We start from the raw sequence: 18,664 nt of genomic DNA, 5'->3' as shown, positions 1-18,664 counted from the left end.
ATATGCCTTTAATGATTCCACATAGAACTGAATTTCTGGAATGAGAGTGACCACCCCTCTTAAGGATACACGGTGTATACTAAATGCTTTTTAGTGCACCGTAAAATCACAGGGTATTCTATGTATGTCATCTGTGGAAAACTGACATTTTTGTTTGTGTTCCGCAAATGAGTGGTTCTATTTGCTGCGATCAGTAAGGACAGCACACAACTCCGTACCTTTTAATACAGGATTGTTTTCTCATGTTCTGTCAGGAATTTAGTGAACCTGAGCTATGTACTGAATGTACTCTGGGACTTGAGCAAATTACTACATTTTTGATTCAGGAAAACAGGATGGCATGCAAGAATGCAGAAGGGTTTGTGTGAAATTATCTGTATGGACTGTTAAAACCTGTGAATTGCAAATTATGTCATGTTATTTACTAAACATTCTGTGCAATAGACTTCCAGTAACGTGCTGGGTTTCCCACGTTGGTGAATGAGCACATTGAAATAGGTATTACAAAGCCAGGACGAATGAAGTTCATATCATCTGTGATCCTCTGTGCAAGCTCTTGCGCTTTCTTCATTATTCTTGCTGTGCAGGGCATTCCCTCCTGCTCGTGACTTGAGGCCTCATTTCCCCACAACAGATTCTTCACAGTTAATATACACTCTTAACTTGGTGAAAGAAAAAAGAGCTTTAAATGAGCTTCAGGCAAGATGCGTATCTTTTTATCTTCGGTTGATGTGCACCTTTAAAATCAGGATATTAGTGAGAATAATTGTGCCAGGAACAACAATGTATTGCGGATAAGCTTCAAAACAGTGGGATTTTGAGGTCAAATTATTCCATATAAATACAGCTCCCAAAATAGTTTTTTTCAACTTTCTGTTGAAGAGAAGAAACCATTTTTGTATGAGATGTGCCATTTCCTTCTTTTTTACATTAATGCAGTATTTTCAGGAGCATTTGTTTTGTTTGTTTGTTTGTTTCTGGTGGATTTTTTAAAATTAATGTTAATCCAGAGGTAAAGAACAACCCACAATTGCATGAAAATGCCAAGACATAAAATACAATAAGAGACAAGCCATGCACTTAAAAACACTCCTTTAAATGACGTTATGTGTCGGTGTTAACCAAAACGACATGCAAGGCATACTCTGGAATAAATTAGCACCCATACCTGATCTCTTAATGGCTTCCCTGCAAGAGAATTCTCTTCCATCTAAAAAGAGCAGATATTGTGCTTCAGTTTTTCATGAAAAATCGCTTTCATTAATTGATCCTGATGAATTCATGCATCATGAGTGATATTATGATAAATAGTGTGATCAGTTCTATGACCTATTTGTTGGATTTGTGTACCTGTGTCTTGTTGTTGGGTCACTAGTCTTTTTGTTCTGCACAGATACAGTACCTGTACATAATTGGTAGCTAATACTCAGTGAAGGTACCTAGTGATATCATAGGTAACAGGATCACTGGCTACATCAACCAAGAAGGCTTCAGACACTGTTTCTGATAGCTGAAGTGAAGAGAGTGGAGCAAGTGATAGCGAAGTCCTGTCCTTTGAATTCCTGTCCAGTGAATGTGAATGGTTCTGTAAGCTCAGATGAGGGTGTGTCTTCTTGTTCATTCTGCTTGGAATGCCACGTTAAATATTCTGAAATAAGAACAGGCTCTGTAGCCATTTCAGCTGGGAGGAAGAGAACTAACTGGAACATCGGCAGTGTTGCCCAGAGTTCGGTGCCCCAGCCTACACTGTATGTACTAGAGCCCTGTCCAGCTCATTTTCCCTCCAGCTGGCTTTGAGTCCTCGTTTTAGACTGAAATAGTTACTACGGGAGGCATTTCTGAACATGCCCAAGGAGACCCTTAACTTCGGTCCCCTAGGGCCAAAGTCTAGCAATAAGGCAAGGTTTTGCAGTTCTCTTTAAATGATCAAATGCATTAAACCCGGAAGAGGTTTCAGTTTTTGAAAGTTAAGGATGTCCTAAAGCAAATGGGGAACTTAAGTACAAAGAACCCAGAAGAGACTGTAATCCCCTGAAGACTGGGGCTCCAGCCCCTGGTCTAAACTCTAAGAATCACGTGTGAGAAGAGGTAAAACATATGAAGTTTGATGATCTGAAACCCTGGAGTTTTTTAATGGAGGAGCGGTTCATATCATCTCTTGGTTGACAGTACCCTTTCCTTGCAGAATATAAACTACTCCTGGTCTGATATCACAGTTTCTGCATTTGGTCCACCATACTGGGTTACTCAGTTTTGTGAATGGTTGTGAATTGTGAATGCAAACTTCTGAAAAGGGTTGGTTGTTGATGATTCTCTCAGACATGAAATATTGAGTGTTTTGATGACCTTTAGTGTCTGTTCCCACGTCCTTCCCAGCAGTAGGGGGTGTCTGCAGTGCAGTCTGTGACTCTGCCAGGCTCGGTCAGTTTTATAGAGGCTCTACTGGGGAGCTGCATCAGTATGTGTTCGCTGCAAAGGAACAATTAAGTTTAATTCCTCACTGAAGAAACAATGTTTTGACATTTGAACCTTCTTCCGAACACGCTTGAAGCAGGATCAACAGCCAAAACTCTGTATTTCTTCAATGTGGAATTAATCTGTACTTTTTCCTTGCTCTTGTAGAGAGCTGTGTAAAAACCAGTGCCAGGTTAGAAACCAGCCTTATTTTGAGCCCTAGCTTTGCTGTTGCAGGCACTGAAAATTACATATCTAATACATGGATGGAGAGAGCACTCAGACATGCTCGACTGAGGGGAGACAGTGTGCAGATCCTCTGCCAGGCTGTGTTGTCAACTTCATCTCTCCTGTGGAGCTTCAGGGGTTGCAGCTGCGAGATGAGGGGATGACTAATTGGAGGACATGAAAGGAAAGCCATCAGATGCTGTTGGGTAAATTCGGCTTGTTTTCGTTGTGCCCTGTATGAACAGGCCTTGCGTTATCTTGGGAGGAAGTGTGTGTGAAAGAGAGGTGTGGGTCTGGGACAGCAGGCTGTGTGCTTCCACATGACCCAGATTGCGTGTTTGGAGTCTGTTCGTGTGGCGAGGGATGAAGGAACAAGTGCAAGACCAGAATCGCACAGAATCTCAGGACATGCAGCAGGCAGGGAACTACATAAACACAAACCACAAACCAGTGTTTGACATTTAGGTGATGGAAAAGATGATTTCTACCTCACATTTCCAGACTGTGCTCAGGAACACAATCTGCCCCCTCTGTGGGTGGCATTGGACCTCCAGTTTAGCGGTATTTTAGTTTTGTTATCAGTGCCCATAATCCAAGAGCAAAGTGGACTGTTGGCCAGTGGGCATCCTCAGTTTTTCTGTTTCAGGTTTCCTGCGTAAGCTGCTTAACTTTAAGGTTGAATTTGCCTAGACAGGTACTAGACCGTTCTCCAACCCTGGTCCTAGAGCCCGCCAACCAAGTGGGCTTTAGAGGTCTCCTTAAAATCACCAGTTTGTAAAGACTATTTACAATTTCATTGTAACTACTTAATTTAACAAATGTCTGGCTTAATTAATTAAGAAATTGTCTGGTACCCAAATATCAATACCCTTTAGCCCTCAAGCATCAGTGTTCTCTTAAATTAGAGAGCTTACTTGCTTAAATCTTCTAGGCGCCCTTTAAGACTAACTCGACTTGGGGTCTCCAGAAACAGGGTTGGAGATGAGATAAGTCTGCCTTGATGATGGCAGAACAGTGTTCCTGTGTCTAGATACAGAAGGTGCTAACCTGATTGTCATTGGTTGACGACCGCGAAGACCGCTGAAAAAGGCTGTACTATTTAGAATTTGAAATAGTACCATTTAGCTTTGATGTGTGTGTCCATGTTGGAAAGTTATCAGGGCCCTGCATTGATAAAGTAATTGCTAATAAATTGTATGATTAGTTCTGCTGAGAAGAGATTGTCACACAGCCTCACTAATGTATGGTGCAATCTACTGAGCCGTTCAAGTTGCTCCATGTGGTAACCTCTCTAGCTGGGGCACTGTGTAAAGCCATTAGAAGGAGCTGTTTGGGAATTGAAGGAAAGAAGTGTTTTTCATGATATTAAGAATGTGAAATCTTCCACCAGCGTTATTCATAAGGTCAAAGCGCTGAGAGGAGTTTCATTTTGGATCTAGCCATTCAACATGGTACAGTATCCCTATACAACAGACACACAGGCCCATATTTTATAACTTGTTGTCTGCCATATTAAGCAGAGAGCTGCAGGAAGTGATTATTTGATTATTTAGCTAAGTGTTTGCTGGGAGGTGATCAATGGGAGATTTACTCGTGTGAACCAGAACATTTTAAAAACATTGTGGGGCATTCTGATGTAATTTACGATATTGTGTACAGTTGTGGTCGAAGGGTTACAGAAAAGATATCATTGCTCTGTAATCAGCTCATAGAAAACCAACCAGTTACATTGAGGGTATAAGGTCCTTCTCTGACAGATTGGACAGAGAAGATTACGAGGTGACCTGATCAAAATATTCAAATTCCTCAAGACCATTGACAAACAATATGGAAGTGCTAAAATAACTCAAGGCTCTTCTATACCCAAAGAGTTGTGGGAGTATGGAACAAGGTACCCATGTTGTTGAAGCCATCGGGAAACCGCTGGTTGAGATCCTTGAATATACAGTGTTTTATACTACCTACCAAATGAGCTGGATGGGCCAAATGACCCCTTTCATTTGTAACCTTTCTTATGTTCTAAGTTCTGCATAAATAAGATGATTCATCACCACCTTGTGAAAAAAGGAAATAATCCAATTCACCTGCTAAGAGAAGAAAGGGGTTGTTCACATGAACATACCTTCAGATATTTTGTAGTGGTTGAACATGTACCGTATATCACAGCCAGTCAGGATTTAAATAATGATTTTTAATTAACTGTTATTGGAATTATGTAACATCTACTGTAGCACACAAGAAACTCTCCGTGTCGGTGCTCTCCAGAATCATTCCTTGTTGGCTACTAGCAAACAGAATTAAGATATCATATTATCATATATCATATTGAATGAAGGGCGACTTAAACCGTTTCTTTAATCTTTAAAAGGTTTTTTGTTCTCTTATCAAAAAAACAGGGGTGAATTTATTGTGGTAAATGTTAAAATTGGTGTCTAGTGTAGAGTGTGAGAGAGAGCTCATTTTGGAAAGTTGCATAATCTGGACCTTATTGAACACAGTAGAAGACTTGCTCATCTTAAAATACTGAGGATAGAACTTTGCCACCTTTTGGAAGAACAGTGTATTGCAACCACGACATAAAATCAACTGGCTGTACTAGCAGTTCAGACGAGCTTTCAGGTGATTTAATTTTATGTATAGAACACATATGATTGATCATTTTAAAAGAAAAACAGCAGGTATTGATTACGTTTAAGAGTCTAGCCCACTCTGAAACTCCCACAGTTATGACAAACCTGGGAATCGTTCCTCACAAATGCTGTTCTTTTGTTACTTTTCCTCCACAAAAGGCCTCTCGGAGAGGATGGAGAAGACATGCAGGGATGTTTATTCTTGCCACACGATCCAACAGAGCCACATGATGCTCAAGCACCTGGCTCCGAATTCTCTTCACCCCTGCCTCCTGTGAGGCATGGAGAATTCTGTCCTTTTTTGGGCCAGTCTCTCCTTGAATTATCATTTGGAAGCATACATAAGAGCAGAAAGGTTCCAAATAACAGGAGGTCATACAGCCCAGCCCAGCTCATTGTAATTGCTAGTTTGTAATTGGGTTTTAGTGAAGAAATCTGGGTGACGTACTGTTCTCAAGGCTACAGCAGCTGTGCCACCACTCAGGATTTGAACCCACAACCACCCAGACAGTCTATAGACCTGAACTCTTACCCACGCTGCCGTCCTGAAATGAGGAGCTGAATTGACAATACTGTGCACATTTGGATTGATAACTAAAATGTACATTATATAAAGGAGGATACTTTTATTTACTTTATACAAATAAAGTAAAAGACACCTGTAAAGATGTTTAAGAACAACTTTTTGAGATGTGAATCAAATGCTATATGTATACATATTTTACAGATTTTAACAAGGGTATAACACAAGCCTTTTCCATTCTAATATGCAAAACAATTTAGGAATACAACTTGAATAGGACTAGGAAAATAGAAATTATACCACTTCTTATATACTGAATATACTACCAGCCCTCTGCCACTCACAGTGAATTTTTACTTGATCGTTTCTGTGCAGTCTGCTATTTTAAGATGATGATGTTTTACATGGACAAGGCCAAGAGAAGAATTGTCTGTTTTTTTTCATTCTGCATGAAGCAATTTTTAAAGTTCCTGTAATTCCGTACATGTTGTTACCTGTGTTAGAGAACTTGATCCTTGAACTGTAAATATTTGAGGCGTGAACTGTGTTTTTTTTGCAAATGCCTGAACCCTTTAGTGAATTAAAAAAGAAGGACTGTGAACATTGTTAGTTTTGTGTGCCATACCCCTGGGGTATTGCATGTCTCTTTTAAATGCTCACTTTTCTAAGGTATGCATGTTTTTGCACTGGTGCCAGGAAATGGAAGAAAAACACAAATAAATTGCTTTATCTGGTCTATTTAGAATGGAGGTTTACCAATGCTGGGGATTCAGTAATGTTTTGGCCGCAGTTCTCAAGCCCGGGGCTGGTGTGATCAATTTTCTTTAGAAAACAGATCTTACTTGCCTGCAGTAATTGGACTGGATGTTTTATTCGGCCTTTTAAGGAGTTTCCCATTCTTAAATGTCGTGGCTTGGGGTTAGAAGTTTAGGATTACTTCTGTACCAAGTGCTGGGTTTCTGAGGTCCCCTTTTTTAGCCATACTGTTTCAGTGAGTCTCATCTCAGTTGTGTCTATTGTAAATGCTTGACACAGCAGGATTCTTACGTGTGACTGTACGTCTTTAACTGGCAATTTCTTAATTTTTCTCTGAGCTACTGAGGAGAACCGAGTCTTTCCAGGTTGATGAAAGTTGAAAAGTTCTGATTTCCAGACATCTTTGCATATATACTGTATATACCTGGAATAGGTTACCTATCCTGTCCATAGCTGTACTGTAGGGTATCCAGCTCTTTTCACTGCACTCATTTATCAGTAATGGGATCAAATGGGAGATCTAATATCCTGGAATACTGCTAAGGAGCGGATAAGGAAGAGCTGCTCTTTAGCAAACCCACCGTTAAAAGCATGAGATGTTTTTAAAAACTAAGAAGTGCGAACTCTGCAGTCATTTGGCAGAATAAAGTGCAAGTAAGGGCTAGGCCAATTAATCAAGAGCTAAACTGCATGAAATTGAAGACACGGTGAGCCCCAGGGCTTGGGAATGGGATACTGTGAATCAGGAGCTGAGAGATTAGGATCCAGGCCTGTTCAGCCCTTAGCCTAGAGAGCTGTAGTGCCCTGTATTCTGACTGAGCGCCGAGTGGCTTATTTGAATCAACTGGGTTGATAATTCCGAGAAATGAACATGCCTTCCAGATCTGTAGGTTACTAGCAGAACTTCTGTACAGTACCAGGTTTGGACTTCTGTATTTTAAGCTTTTCATGGCGACAATTCTATTCTATAAACTTGATCTGTGGACTAAAGATGTGGCCTTATAGCACAAGGAAGTTTTAGGGATGTTCTGTTTTTATTTAGTTTTTTGTATGTTTTTGTATTTGATATTTGACTATAATAGTGGGAAAAAGGATCTCTACAAATAAATCTGTATGTGGGATTTCCTCATCCAAACAATGTCCTTTGGCTTCTGATTTTTTAATGTATTTTTCTTTTTTTACACGCAATAAAAAAATAATAAAAATACTGTGTGGATGTTATTTGATGTGGACAATTAAGGGATATTTTATATTTGGTTGTACAAGTGGCCTTTCAAAGGCATTGGGACAGCAAAGTCAGATTTTGCTTATTTTGCTTTACACTCTTGCAATTGGAATTTGTGACTGAGATAAATATGAGTGGTAAGTACAGTATGATTTGTTATTTTTGGATTATTCCATTATATGTGTGCCAAACAATTCAAGACTGGACACTGAGGTGCTGCACTCATATACTACCATTCAGCTCACCTTTTCCTGCAGATCATAGGCATGGGGTAGAAACAGAAATGCATGGTTGGGATGTAGTTCATTTATTTATTTAGGTCAGGAGCAGGCAGGTATTATCCATGCAAAGCCAAACCTTTCTACTGTATATTATCTCAATTTTTAAACTTTTTAAAACATTTTTGAAAGCACATACTCACCTCCGTGATCAACAAAAGAATCCTTTCATTCGGGAAACTGATGGGTAACTGATCCATGATCGTCTGTATGGTGGATGTCTTGTTCTAGGCTGATCAGTAAAGTTCTACATTATTACTTTAAAAACTGATAAAAACTACATTTGTTCAAGAGTAGCTCAATATAGAGACAGGGATGGGTAACACTGATTCTCTAGACCCTGAGACTCATCCAGTTTTGGTTTCACTTTGGATCTTAATTATTTAATTGATTAAAATATTCGTATAGGAGGTCAGATTGCTCTTAATTTCTTACTGACTAAAAATACCTGTTAGAATCTACTGGACTCCATGTGAGGAGAGTGGAACTTTTCTTCCCTGATCTAAGTTACATATTAAAACCTACTCACGTCACGGGTGGTTGATTCATGAAACCCACTGTATTATGATTCTGCAGCAACTCTGAACTCTACGGAAGCACAGCCAGCACACTCTAGGACTCGAAGGCACGTCATGTCAGGAGGGCTTGAAATCCTCAGACAAGAACTCTGAAGAGAGATTACAGTGCATTCTTTACAAACCCAAATTGTGATCATATATACTGTTTTAAGTATGTATATTAATGTAAAGCTTTCTAATTCGTGATGCCCTGTATTTTTTTTGTGAAAAGAAAATAAAGTTCTTAAAAATCGAATTGGGGTTTACAATACTAACCCCAAGGGAAAATAAAGCACCTGCTTTTCAGCAAGAGGTATTTAAATTTTCAAGGCAGAGTGGAAACCATTTTTTGTGATATATTTCCATCCACTTTCTAACTGCTTTATCCAATACGGGGCACACACACTCACACCAGAGCCTAATTTTGTCAGAAGACAATTGACCAAAAACTCCATGTCTCTGGGCTGTGGAGGAAGCTAGAGAACCCAGAGAAATCCCACATGAACACAGGGAATACATGCAAACTCCACACACACAGCACCCCAGGTCAAGAACTGAACCCAGGGTCTCATTGCCCTGAAGCAGGGATGCTATTCACGGTGCACTGTGCGCCCGGTAGTTAAAGCAATGAACAGCGAAGAGGTTTGATTGCCAGCAGGGGACTGTGTGCCCCAGGAAAGATCAAATAAATTGTGCTTTACACATAAGTTTCAACATTATTTCCGAAATTATGCTTAAGTGTTCATAATACCTAGTAGAACGACTGTTAACAATGTTGCTATGCAATGTTACTATTTAATACATATAAATGAACACATGTAAAGAAAACACGCGTATGGTGTGATGTCCAGCATTTATTGGTATTTCAGAAACATGAAGCGTGTTTTCTGGAGCCATGAGGCTATGACGATATTTTAAAATAAAATTTACCATTTTTAATTCAGACTGTCAAAACAAATACAGTCGAGACTGACGCTGGGAACGGTTGATTTATGGCAACAGGTCAACGATATAAACTGAGAAAATAGAACAGTAAAAAATGTCGAGAGGGTCCATAAAAAAACACAACTGTTTTTAATTTGTAGGGCTTTCTGTCTTAGTCCACAACACCGCTAGGAGATCATAGTTTGGGGACAGAATTTTGACCTTAGAGACAGAAAATATTGATCTACTGTTTAGGCTCAGTCAAACCTCGGAACAATACTGTTGCGTTGTCTGTTGCCGGGGGGAGGCTGTTCATGTTGTACACACATTTGGAGGAAACTAGTGGAGGCTGTTTTTCAATGAATTGAGATCAACTGTAAGTTTGTTCTTCTATTAAAACATGAAGAAAAATTATCCGATTAGTTTTGTGACGTGTGCTCGACATTGTTGCTAAACGTCAAAGCCGTGGTGTCATACAGATTTTTTTTGTATTAATGATTAACGTGTGAAACAATATACCTCCGACCTTCAGTCGAGGAAGAGAGATGGGGTAACACTACAGTAAGAACTGTTTTTTAATGAAGGTTTGACGTTGTGTGCTTACATACATGTTCGTTACTTCTCATCTTAATTTAACATGCAAAGGAAACGGCTGTATTTTCTTTGTTTTATCTGTTTACACTGATAGTTGCAGTCAAAGGCCTGATATATTTTGATTCTGAAGGTAACGAGTATTGAAAACACGTTTTCTCTCCTCTTATAGTTTGGCCAAGGGAAATATTTTGTTCGATCTCAATTATTTATTATCTACCAATAATATGCTTTTCTTGTTCCTTCGGTTCAGGGAAACAGCTGGTTCCCCTTGTGTTGCAGTTTGATCTGTGTCAGTGTACATGAGCTGCTGGATTTCTGTACTTACGCCAGTGCTATTACCTGAGGTTTTTTTTACCTTGTTAAGCCTTACTTATCTTAGAAAGATGTGTTTTCTGCTTTATTTGTGCAGCCTGCGCTAGAACGAGTCTTCAACTCATTCTCGCGCAGTGATATCCTGGCCTGTTTTTCATGCTGTGTTTGGGTTTTCACAGAGAAAGCTGCCCTCCCCTCTCCCCTCTCCCCAGTGCCAGCAGCAATGGCAGGGACAGTGCTGATGTCTCGGTCACTCTGCCTGGGTTATGGCAGAAAGCTGGCGGCTGGCGCACCGGTGGCCGCGCTGTGCTGCTGGACCGTCCGACAGCCCCGTGCTGTGCTCCCGCTGTGCCTGTCCTGGGCGACCCCACCTGGCCGCTCTGTGCACTGCAGCTCTGTCCGGTTCGCCGGACACAACAAGTGGTCCAAAGTGAAAAACATCAAGGGACCCAAAGATGCTGCCAGGAGCCGCATGTTTATGAAGTTTGCCTTGATGATTAGACTGGCTGTCAGAGGTATGTCCTTTTAGGGGAGAAAACCCCCCTTTTAATTCAAAAGTTAAACATCCTACATAAATCCAGTACTATGGTCACAGGAATTAGTTAATAAACTCTCTACTGCACAACAGAGAAAATGCTGAATTGGGGAATTTCTTCAACATTTTAACTAAGTGTGAAACATGTCAGCTCCAGCAAGGCTATAGTGGTGTTTAACCAATTCATTCACTATGGTGAGAAGTTCTCCCGTTGAATAGCACCATGGGATCTTCAGGATGTCGGTTTTAATGTCGGTGTAGAAGGACGGGACAAAGGATACTTTGTCACTGTTCTTAGAGTTTCTGATCTAGGGGAAAAACTGCCAGCTGTCGGTCCATCGGTGCTACTTTCAGCAGCAGCCTGACTTTGTTTAGAAGTCTCCTATTCAAGTACTAAACAGACCTGACCTTCTAAGGTCAGACAAGCTCAGGCATCAGAGTGGTCCAATTGGGTGTACAATCGGCATCTTGTTGTTGTTTTTTTACTCTCGATCTCACTGATCAGTGCAGAAGGAGGAGCAAACCCTGACTTCAATGCCCAGCTGGCCAACATCATTGAGCAGTGCAGGAGCAAGAACATGCCCAAAGCGTCCATCGAGGCCGCAGTCAAAGGCGCGGTGAGAAAGTCATTTTCTTACCTGGAGGACCTGGGGACCCCCTGTCCAAAGTTTGCATTTGATCGAGGTTCAAGGATCTGGAGGGATGCATTACATTAGTCAATGCTTTCTAGGCTTGCCTTGCCTCTGTCTGATGAGCACCAGTGCGCTTAGTAGCCAGGTAGACCTGGGCAACGTCTCGGACATTTTGGCTTTGCTCCCTCTGCTGTGGTTTGCAGCAGTCAACTGTGTCATTGTCCTTAACTGAAATCCTAAAAGAAATGAAAATCAACGGGTTGAATTAGAAAAGTTTTCAATGAATGCTTCGAAGTATATTGGTTTTTGAAAAGGGTTTAAAGGGTTTTGAAAAATATTTTCAGTAGAAGATTTCCAGGCTGAAACCTCATTGAAACTGAACTTAAAATTTGATAAATGCCCCAAATCCTGTCATATTAAAATGAGAAACCATGAATTAGGTACAATACAGATTACAAGAAAACACCAACCATAAAAAGGTGAAATCACAAGTATGTGTAGCTGGTAGCTTGGCTAATTTTCTGACAGTTCATCTGCAATCTTCAGATAACAACAACGAAACATAAGATTTCACATGGGCAGCAGTTTTTCCCATTTTAGGATGTAGAAGCTGCAGACTCTTACATAAGTAAACATCGGGAGCTTGACGTGTTTCAGCTAATTGTCAGCTCACTGTTTCTTTAACCGTTCTCTTTTCCCTCAGGACAAGTCCAAGGCCTCTTCGTATGCGCTTTATGAAGGCAGGGGGCCTGGCAGCTCCTCCCTGCTTATTGAAATCCTGACCGACAACAATGCACGATCCCACAGGGAGATCAAACACATCCTAGCGAAGAACGGGTATGCCCCCATTTTCCAAACATTCCAATCCCTTTTTCTTTTGTCATTTTTTTTTATATTTGGTATCGCTATTTTATATTGCCAATGTCGGCCCACCCAGTTTGGTATTGCTAATTGTTGGTGACTTGGGTCCTGGTAACCACTGCTGTAGTGCATGGGGAGAATGAGGAACTGCAGATTTGCTCCTCTTGCCCCCCACCTGTCAGACACACTGCAAACTCTGCAAACAGATTCTAATTTTTAAACTAGAGAACATTTTTGATTGGATTCTCGTTCGATTAACCAGGATAAATGGCTGCTTTAGCTTCTTACATAAGTCTGATCAAGACAGGCAGAGCTTCCGTCTGTGAGTGACCTCTGTTACTGGAGCGAAGCTTTGTCTCCCTCAAGAGGGACAATGTGTGATGGGGCGAGGTACAGTTTCCAGCGGAAGGGTGTGGTCACGGCGGCAGGGCAGGACGCAGCGGGACGAGTCGTGTCCCTGGAGAGGGCGCTGGAGCTGGCCATAGAGTCCGGAGCAGAAGACGTGAGAGAGACAGAAGATGAGGAAGAGAAGCCATTACTGCAGGTGGGAAAACCCTTCGGCTTTCTGCGACATTTAAGAATGTTTTTATTACCATCATATTTTCCTTTTTGTAAGCCCCAGTCAACCAACTCTTCCTTGCAAGCGTGGGGTTAGCTGCGGGTGTCTCCGTCACAGCAGGCCATGAGACCTCGGATGACCTGAAAACCCACCTTATTGTTCCTTTCTGTAAATAAGTCCCCATTGGTTCTGAGTGCTCATGCGAAATATCCAGTTTCCAAAGTTGGTTTAATACCTGTAGGAAGTAATAGAATTGTGCTGAAAAGACAGAAGCGAAGCTGACTTTGTGTTTGAAGACCCTGATGGCAGTGTCTCAGTGTCTAGTTTGTGCTGTTCATTTTCTTATCATTAGCGTTATCGCTTTGTCCTCCATGCCCTCGGTTCTGGGCATTTCCGTCCTCAGTCTCCCTGTGTTGTCTGGTTTTCAGACTTAAGCAAGCTCTTTCGTTGAAGTGATTTGTGAAACTGTTTTTCTGCGGCCCACCCCTGATTTCAGAAATAGCCAGCTTAAAAGTATATTGGAGCCAATAAAATTACGAAACACTTTTTTGTCTTCAGATTAATACAGACATGGTCTAATTTAGCTGTCTAGACAACTTTTATATTTATCCCATTAATGATGTCCAGACATACTGTAGATATGAATCACATTGTATTTAAATTTGGGTTTACACTAGGCAAGCATCGTGCGGTTCAGAAAATTGCCTTGAGCAGCGAAGTATGCAGTTTCTTGCCATATCACCAAAAGAATCGGAGGACGTCTTGCTCAGTGTTCCGTCGGGTCTCTTCCCCCAGTTCATCTGCGATGTGTCCTCGCTGCGCGGTGTGAGACAGGCCCTGGATTCCCTTGGGCTGCGGACGCTGGCGGCTGGCCCAGAGTTTGTTGCCTGCAGCTTGGCACAGCTGTCCCAGGGAGAGATGGAATCTGCCTCCAGGCTCCTCGAGGTGCTCAACGAATGTCCGGACGTCATCCGTGTGTGGGACAACATCCAGGGGGAGGCCTAAGCCTGCTTCTAACCACCTGCCTCCTGTTCTGGCCCTGGGCCAGTAGGGGAAAAGAAAGCAAAGGAGAGTTAACCATGGTAACCGGCTGACCTTCCTCAGGAAACATCATCAGGGGTCAAGCCCATATTTATCAAGGGATGCCCATAGTGGAGATCAGAGGCTTATCTAACTCAGTCTAGACAGCAAGAGGGGCTGTTGGCTGTTGTGCTGTGAGAAGGACAATAGTACAAGTTCTAGTGTGATCAAGAGCAAATTCCGTGTTGAAGGCCCCCACATAAGAGCATAAAAACAAATTGAGATCATTTGGCCCATCTTGCGTATTTGTTTACTCTCATTGATCAGAAGAATCTTGTCCAGCCTGTTCTCGAAGGTTCCCGGGGAATCATGCCTTCCATAATCCAGAACACTGGATTGCAAATGTTCTGGATGACTTTTAGATTCTGTTCAGAATTTTTGGATGTTGTATTGTACCTGTTTGAAATTAAAACCATTAATTTATGAAAGATGTGTGTGTGTGTTTTTTCAGGAATCAAAAAGCAAAGTAATACCCCTCTTGGTATGAATAGATATGACCGTATTAGGAGTTTAGCACTCACATTTCAGATTTTCCCAAATAACCTCTTCTACCACAATCGTGCCTTATTCCAACATGGATCATACATCATAAAATAAATGTTATTGTGTTTCACATAAAAATGTAGAACTGAAGCTGATTTTGAGTCATTCAACTCAGAGGATGGGGGTAAAGTGGTGTTAGGTATTCCTGTTTTTAAGTGTGAATGCTACTTATATTTAGAAGACATCCATCCACTTTTAAAACTGCTTCATCCACTTCAGGGTCGTGGGGGAGCTGGAGGCTATCCTGGCAAGGCAGGGTACACCCTGGACAGGACGCCAGTCCATTACAGGACACACACTCGCACCAGGGCAGAATCTCCCCGACGCCAGTTGACCTACCAGTGTGTCTTTGGACTGTGGAAGGATGCTGGAGCACCCTGTGAAAATGCATGTTAACTAAGGGAACTAAGTTAACATGCAAACTCCACACAGAGAGCACCCCAGCTCCCAGAATTGAACCCAGGACTCCAGCACAGTGAGGCAACAGTGTGTCACTGTGCACTCAGAGCACATAAACTACCCAATTGCAATAACCTGTGTCTTTGTATTACAACACTCTTTCTTTTAAGTTTTTTTTTGTCTTCTCTGTAGAAGAAATAACATGTGGTACACAACTCTAGTTAAATCCTCAACTGCTGATAAAATGTTTGATATTGATTATATCAAAATCTGAATTGCAGATTAAAACTTAACATTTCGGCTAAGTATCATGTTTAGGTTTTACAGATATTCAAAGTCGAATATCAAATCTCTGATGCTAGTAATGACATTTTTGTAAATACATCAGCGTTTCATCTTTTTTTTTATATGAGGAGCTTCTTTTTCGTGTAAAAAAAAATCTGAAATTTGTAACATCAGCAATTGAGGATGAATATTCTGTTTGAATCATCAGTATCCAAACCGGTATCGACGGGCAACAAAGCGAAAGCGCTCCTCTTGACCACCGATGACAAGCTCATGGGGGGGGCAAACCAAATATCGCGGTATGCTGGCCCTGCACACAAAACTAGATGACGAACCAGCACAAAGTTCATGACGTATTCGGCAAGGACGTCAGCCAGTAGATGCGTGTCTGTGTTGGAACTTGTCGGGCGCTGAGCGCGTAACCTGGCTGCCGTAAGAAATCTGCGGAGGAACTGCGCGCTCCCGAGCGAGTTTGGTGCTGTTTTAGTGCTCTTCATGTGAATTGTCGGTACCCTCAACAGTTATGGGGAGCATCTTATTGACCAGAAAGCTGAATGCTGTAATTGTGCCACGTTAAGGAGCTTTAAACTACTTTAATTGAAAAACAACATAACTTTAGGTTTTTTTTTTTTTCGGAAGCTGACTGATGGGTTCCGGTGACTGAGTGCGTTTTTTTTTTTCAAGTCAGGAAATTCGCTGCAAGGAGATTAAATTTACTTTGGAGCGATGTGCATGCGGACCCGAGCTCCTTCAAACACCGTTTCGTGAGTTTTTTTTTGTAAGGTCCCTTTTTGTTTTTTCTTCTTCTTCTTCTTCTTTCGGAAAAGCGGGTGTGTCTCGACTTCAGCCGAGCTGCCCTCTCCGCGCTTGTCAAAACCAGACCGGACCGAAAAAATACAAAGTTTTTTTTTTGAGGTGGGGGGGGCAGAGATCTGGGCTGCTGTGGCGAAGGTCTTATTAAAACCATCAAAGCAGAGATGGAGAAGACATGACATGCTCCGGTGGGAGTCTTCAGCGCCAACCTGCAGCTCTTTTCTGGGGGTGGAGGAGGGACACACTTTTGTTTTTAAAGAGGGTGTCCTCGTTTGCAGCGGTTTCCCTTCGCCTTTGGGGGAGAGAGAGAGAGAGAAAAAAAATGGAGATAACTGATTTTCACAACTTCACCATAACGTCACGGGTTTGCTTGCGCCGGGCTGCTCCGTCTTGTTTTTAAAACTTGACGGGTTTGCAAAGTCTGACGGACTCGTTTTATTACTTCTCCGGAGTCCCCAGCCTCGACGCCAGATCTGATTATAGCCCCCAAACCGGGGCAGTGATTTCATGATTATCTTTCTGCTCGACCGGACAAGCAGTTTTTGTTGGGGTTTTTTTTCCTTCCGCGGTGCATGAAAATACGGATCTTCTGTTTCCCACAGATCGTTAACATCGTTTTAACTTGAATAGTTTCGATAAGTGTTCTGGTTTTCCTTCTTTTTTTTTTTTTGGTAATTATTATTTTGTGGAGGCCCTGCGCATCTATCTATCGGGACTTTTGTGGAGAACAACAACAACAACAACAAAACAATATATCCTTGCGTGATAAGAAGACGGCGGAAAAAAAGTGCGAGTTTTGCAGGAAAGGCGTGCGATCGAGAAAGCGGTTTCGTGGTGTTGTTTTTTTTTATTCTCCCTCTCGCACGGACACCAGGATTTCATAAATGCCTTGAAGTCGACTTTCTCCACCCCGGGACACCCCTTCCACCCGTTAACAACCCGTACATGTGCATTTTTTTATTGTGGACTTCAGCGACACTCTGGAAGAAAAACTCGTGTTTTGACCCGAGGCCAAGAAAAATGTTTGAACTTAATTTAGCAGCAGACATAGCCTGGCTTCGCTTTTTTCTCTCGGCATGCTTGTCAGGAAAATCCAAGACTGCATTGGACGTTTTATAGCTGTCTGGATATTTTCTTGTCAAGGGGAGGAGAAAAAAAAGCAAGCTGAAAACAACCCAGAAACGAAATAGCACAGTTTCACTTTAATTCGTTTCTCTTTTTTTTTGTTAACTTGTAAATCTCTCGACAACCCGGGACTACAAGTGCTCTGACCGACAGGACTCGAGATTTGTTTTTTTGTTTGTTTTTTTCCCAGTTTGGTTGTGTTTTGCAAGTCCCGCGACCAGTTAACGAGCCTTTCGGGATTAAAAAGCGATGTATTTCGACAGCTAGCGAGGATGCGTGACAACTGAGCCCCCTTTTTGCAAGCGACTGTCGGACTGCTCGCTTGTTCGGGAGAGTCACTTGCGGAGTGAGCTGCTGCTGTTTTGCTCGGGCAAGAGGCAAGCGTGTTACCCCAGGAGGTGAGACAGCTGTGACATTACTCACTCTTTGCATCTGTCTGAGGTGGTGCTCAGCTCGCCAAGAAGGGGTGTACTTAATGCGTTAACGTGGGTTTTGTTCCTGCTTGACCTATAGAGTTGTTTTCTGTGATACCAGCTGCTGTATGATTCCTTTAAGAGGTCTGGAGACAGTGCGTCAAATTACCAGTTACATCAACGTCTTTTCACAGTTTCAGACCGTGATTTTTCCCAAGATTTCCATTGTGCACAGCTGACCCAAAATGGCCTTTTCCTTCTATACAGTTTGGTTTTTATGACGGGGCCTTTTGGGGGGAAAACTTCCCGTTGTATTTCAGCAAGGCAAGCGTCCAGCTCTTACAAATAATTGCTTTTGTCATGCATGCGTTCTTGGGCTTTAAATTAGAGAATTTAGACAGATATAGAAAGTTGCGTAGTGCGCTATGAGCAAGGTTCCTGTGCCGGTGACCTAGAGAGCAGAGGAGCTGCAGAAAAACAACTTTCGAAAACACGTGCTCGACAGTCTTTTTGACCAGCAGTATTGTTGTGGATTTCTTCAGAGAGGCATGGAAAGAGGTGAAAGGCTTGTACACAAGGCCTTCTCAGTGGCTGGGGGGCTGTATTTTTCACAGTGCTGAGAACACATGCAGTGTGCGTCTAGTTACGTCCTAAACAGGACACAAAACTTCACTTCATTCCTTTGACTTTGGCAAGTGCCTCTGCTCCTCAGTTGTGTGGTGGGGTTCAAGGATTTAGTATGTGAGAAGGTGCGGGTTTGTGTGTCAGTTTTGTGTTTCCATTTGTAACTCAACATCTATAGAAAGCTTATTCTTCTTATCGGCCTTAAGGCACAGCAGGCCAACTCTGGTTTCTGCACCACAGTGCAGCAGGTTTTATAGGTTTCTTACATCATCAACATGTAAAGACTTCAGTTAAGAGTTAAGCAGGTCCAGTCA

At 42.0% G+C, this 18,664-nt stretch overlaps 2 protein-coding genes across 4 annotated transcripts in view; both read left to right on the top strand.

The window, feature by feature from the left end:
- The first annotated feature begins 9,864 nt into the window (after positions 1 to 9,864).
- On the top strand, positions 9,865 to 14,576 carry LOC102684420 (translational activator of cytochrome c oxidase 1). Of its 2 annotated transcripts, XM_015361857.2 has the most exons (6): positions 9,865 to 9,951; positions 10,661 to 10,996; positions 11,527 to 11,633; positions 12,352 to 12,485; positions 12,876 to 13,053; positions 13,864 to 14,576. In XM_015361857.2, exons 2-6 carry the CDS (start codon positions 10,705 to 10,707, stop codon positions 14,071 to 14,073), a joined length of 921 nt encoding a protein of 306 aa, XP_015217343.2. In that variant the 5' UTR covers positions 9,865 to 9,951; positions 10,661 to 10,704; the 3' UTR covers positions 14,074 to 14,576. The 2 variants fall into 2 exon arrangements, with proteins under 2 accessions (XP_015217343.2, XP_006638219.2); XM_006638156.3 differs by having other exon boundaries at positions 9,899 to 10,996.
- Positions 14,577 to 15,770: 1,194 nt separating this feature from the next.
- The window catches only part of map3k3 (mitogen-activated protein kinase kinase kinase 3), a 37,943-nt gene continuing 35,049 nt past the window's right edge, over positions 15,771 to 18,664 (top strand). Inside the window, exon 1 of one of the 2 annotated variants that reach the window (XM_015361946.2) lies at positions 15,771 to 17,711. The gene's annotated coding sequence lies outside the window, so the exon portion shown is untranslated. The remainder of the gene's footprint in view (positions 17,712 to 18,664) is intronic. The other variant, XM_015361947.2, reaches the window with a different exon arrangement.

Source organism: Lepisosteus oculatus, chromosome 28 (genome assembly GCF_040954835.1).
Source record: "Lepisosteus oculatus isolate fLepOcu1 chromosome 28, fLepOcu1.hap2, whole genome shotgun sequence".
Classification (NCBI taxonomy): Eukaryota; Metazoa; Chordata; class Actinopteri; order Semionotiformes; family Lepisosteidae; genus Lepisosteus; species Lepisosteus oculatus.
The sequence above is the reverse complement of the archived record's forward strand: the minus strand, read 5'-3'. Positions and strand labels throughout refer to the sequence as shown.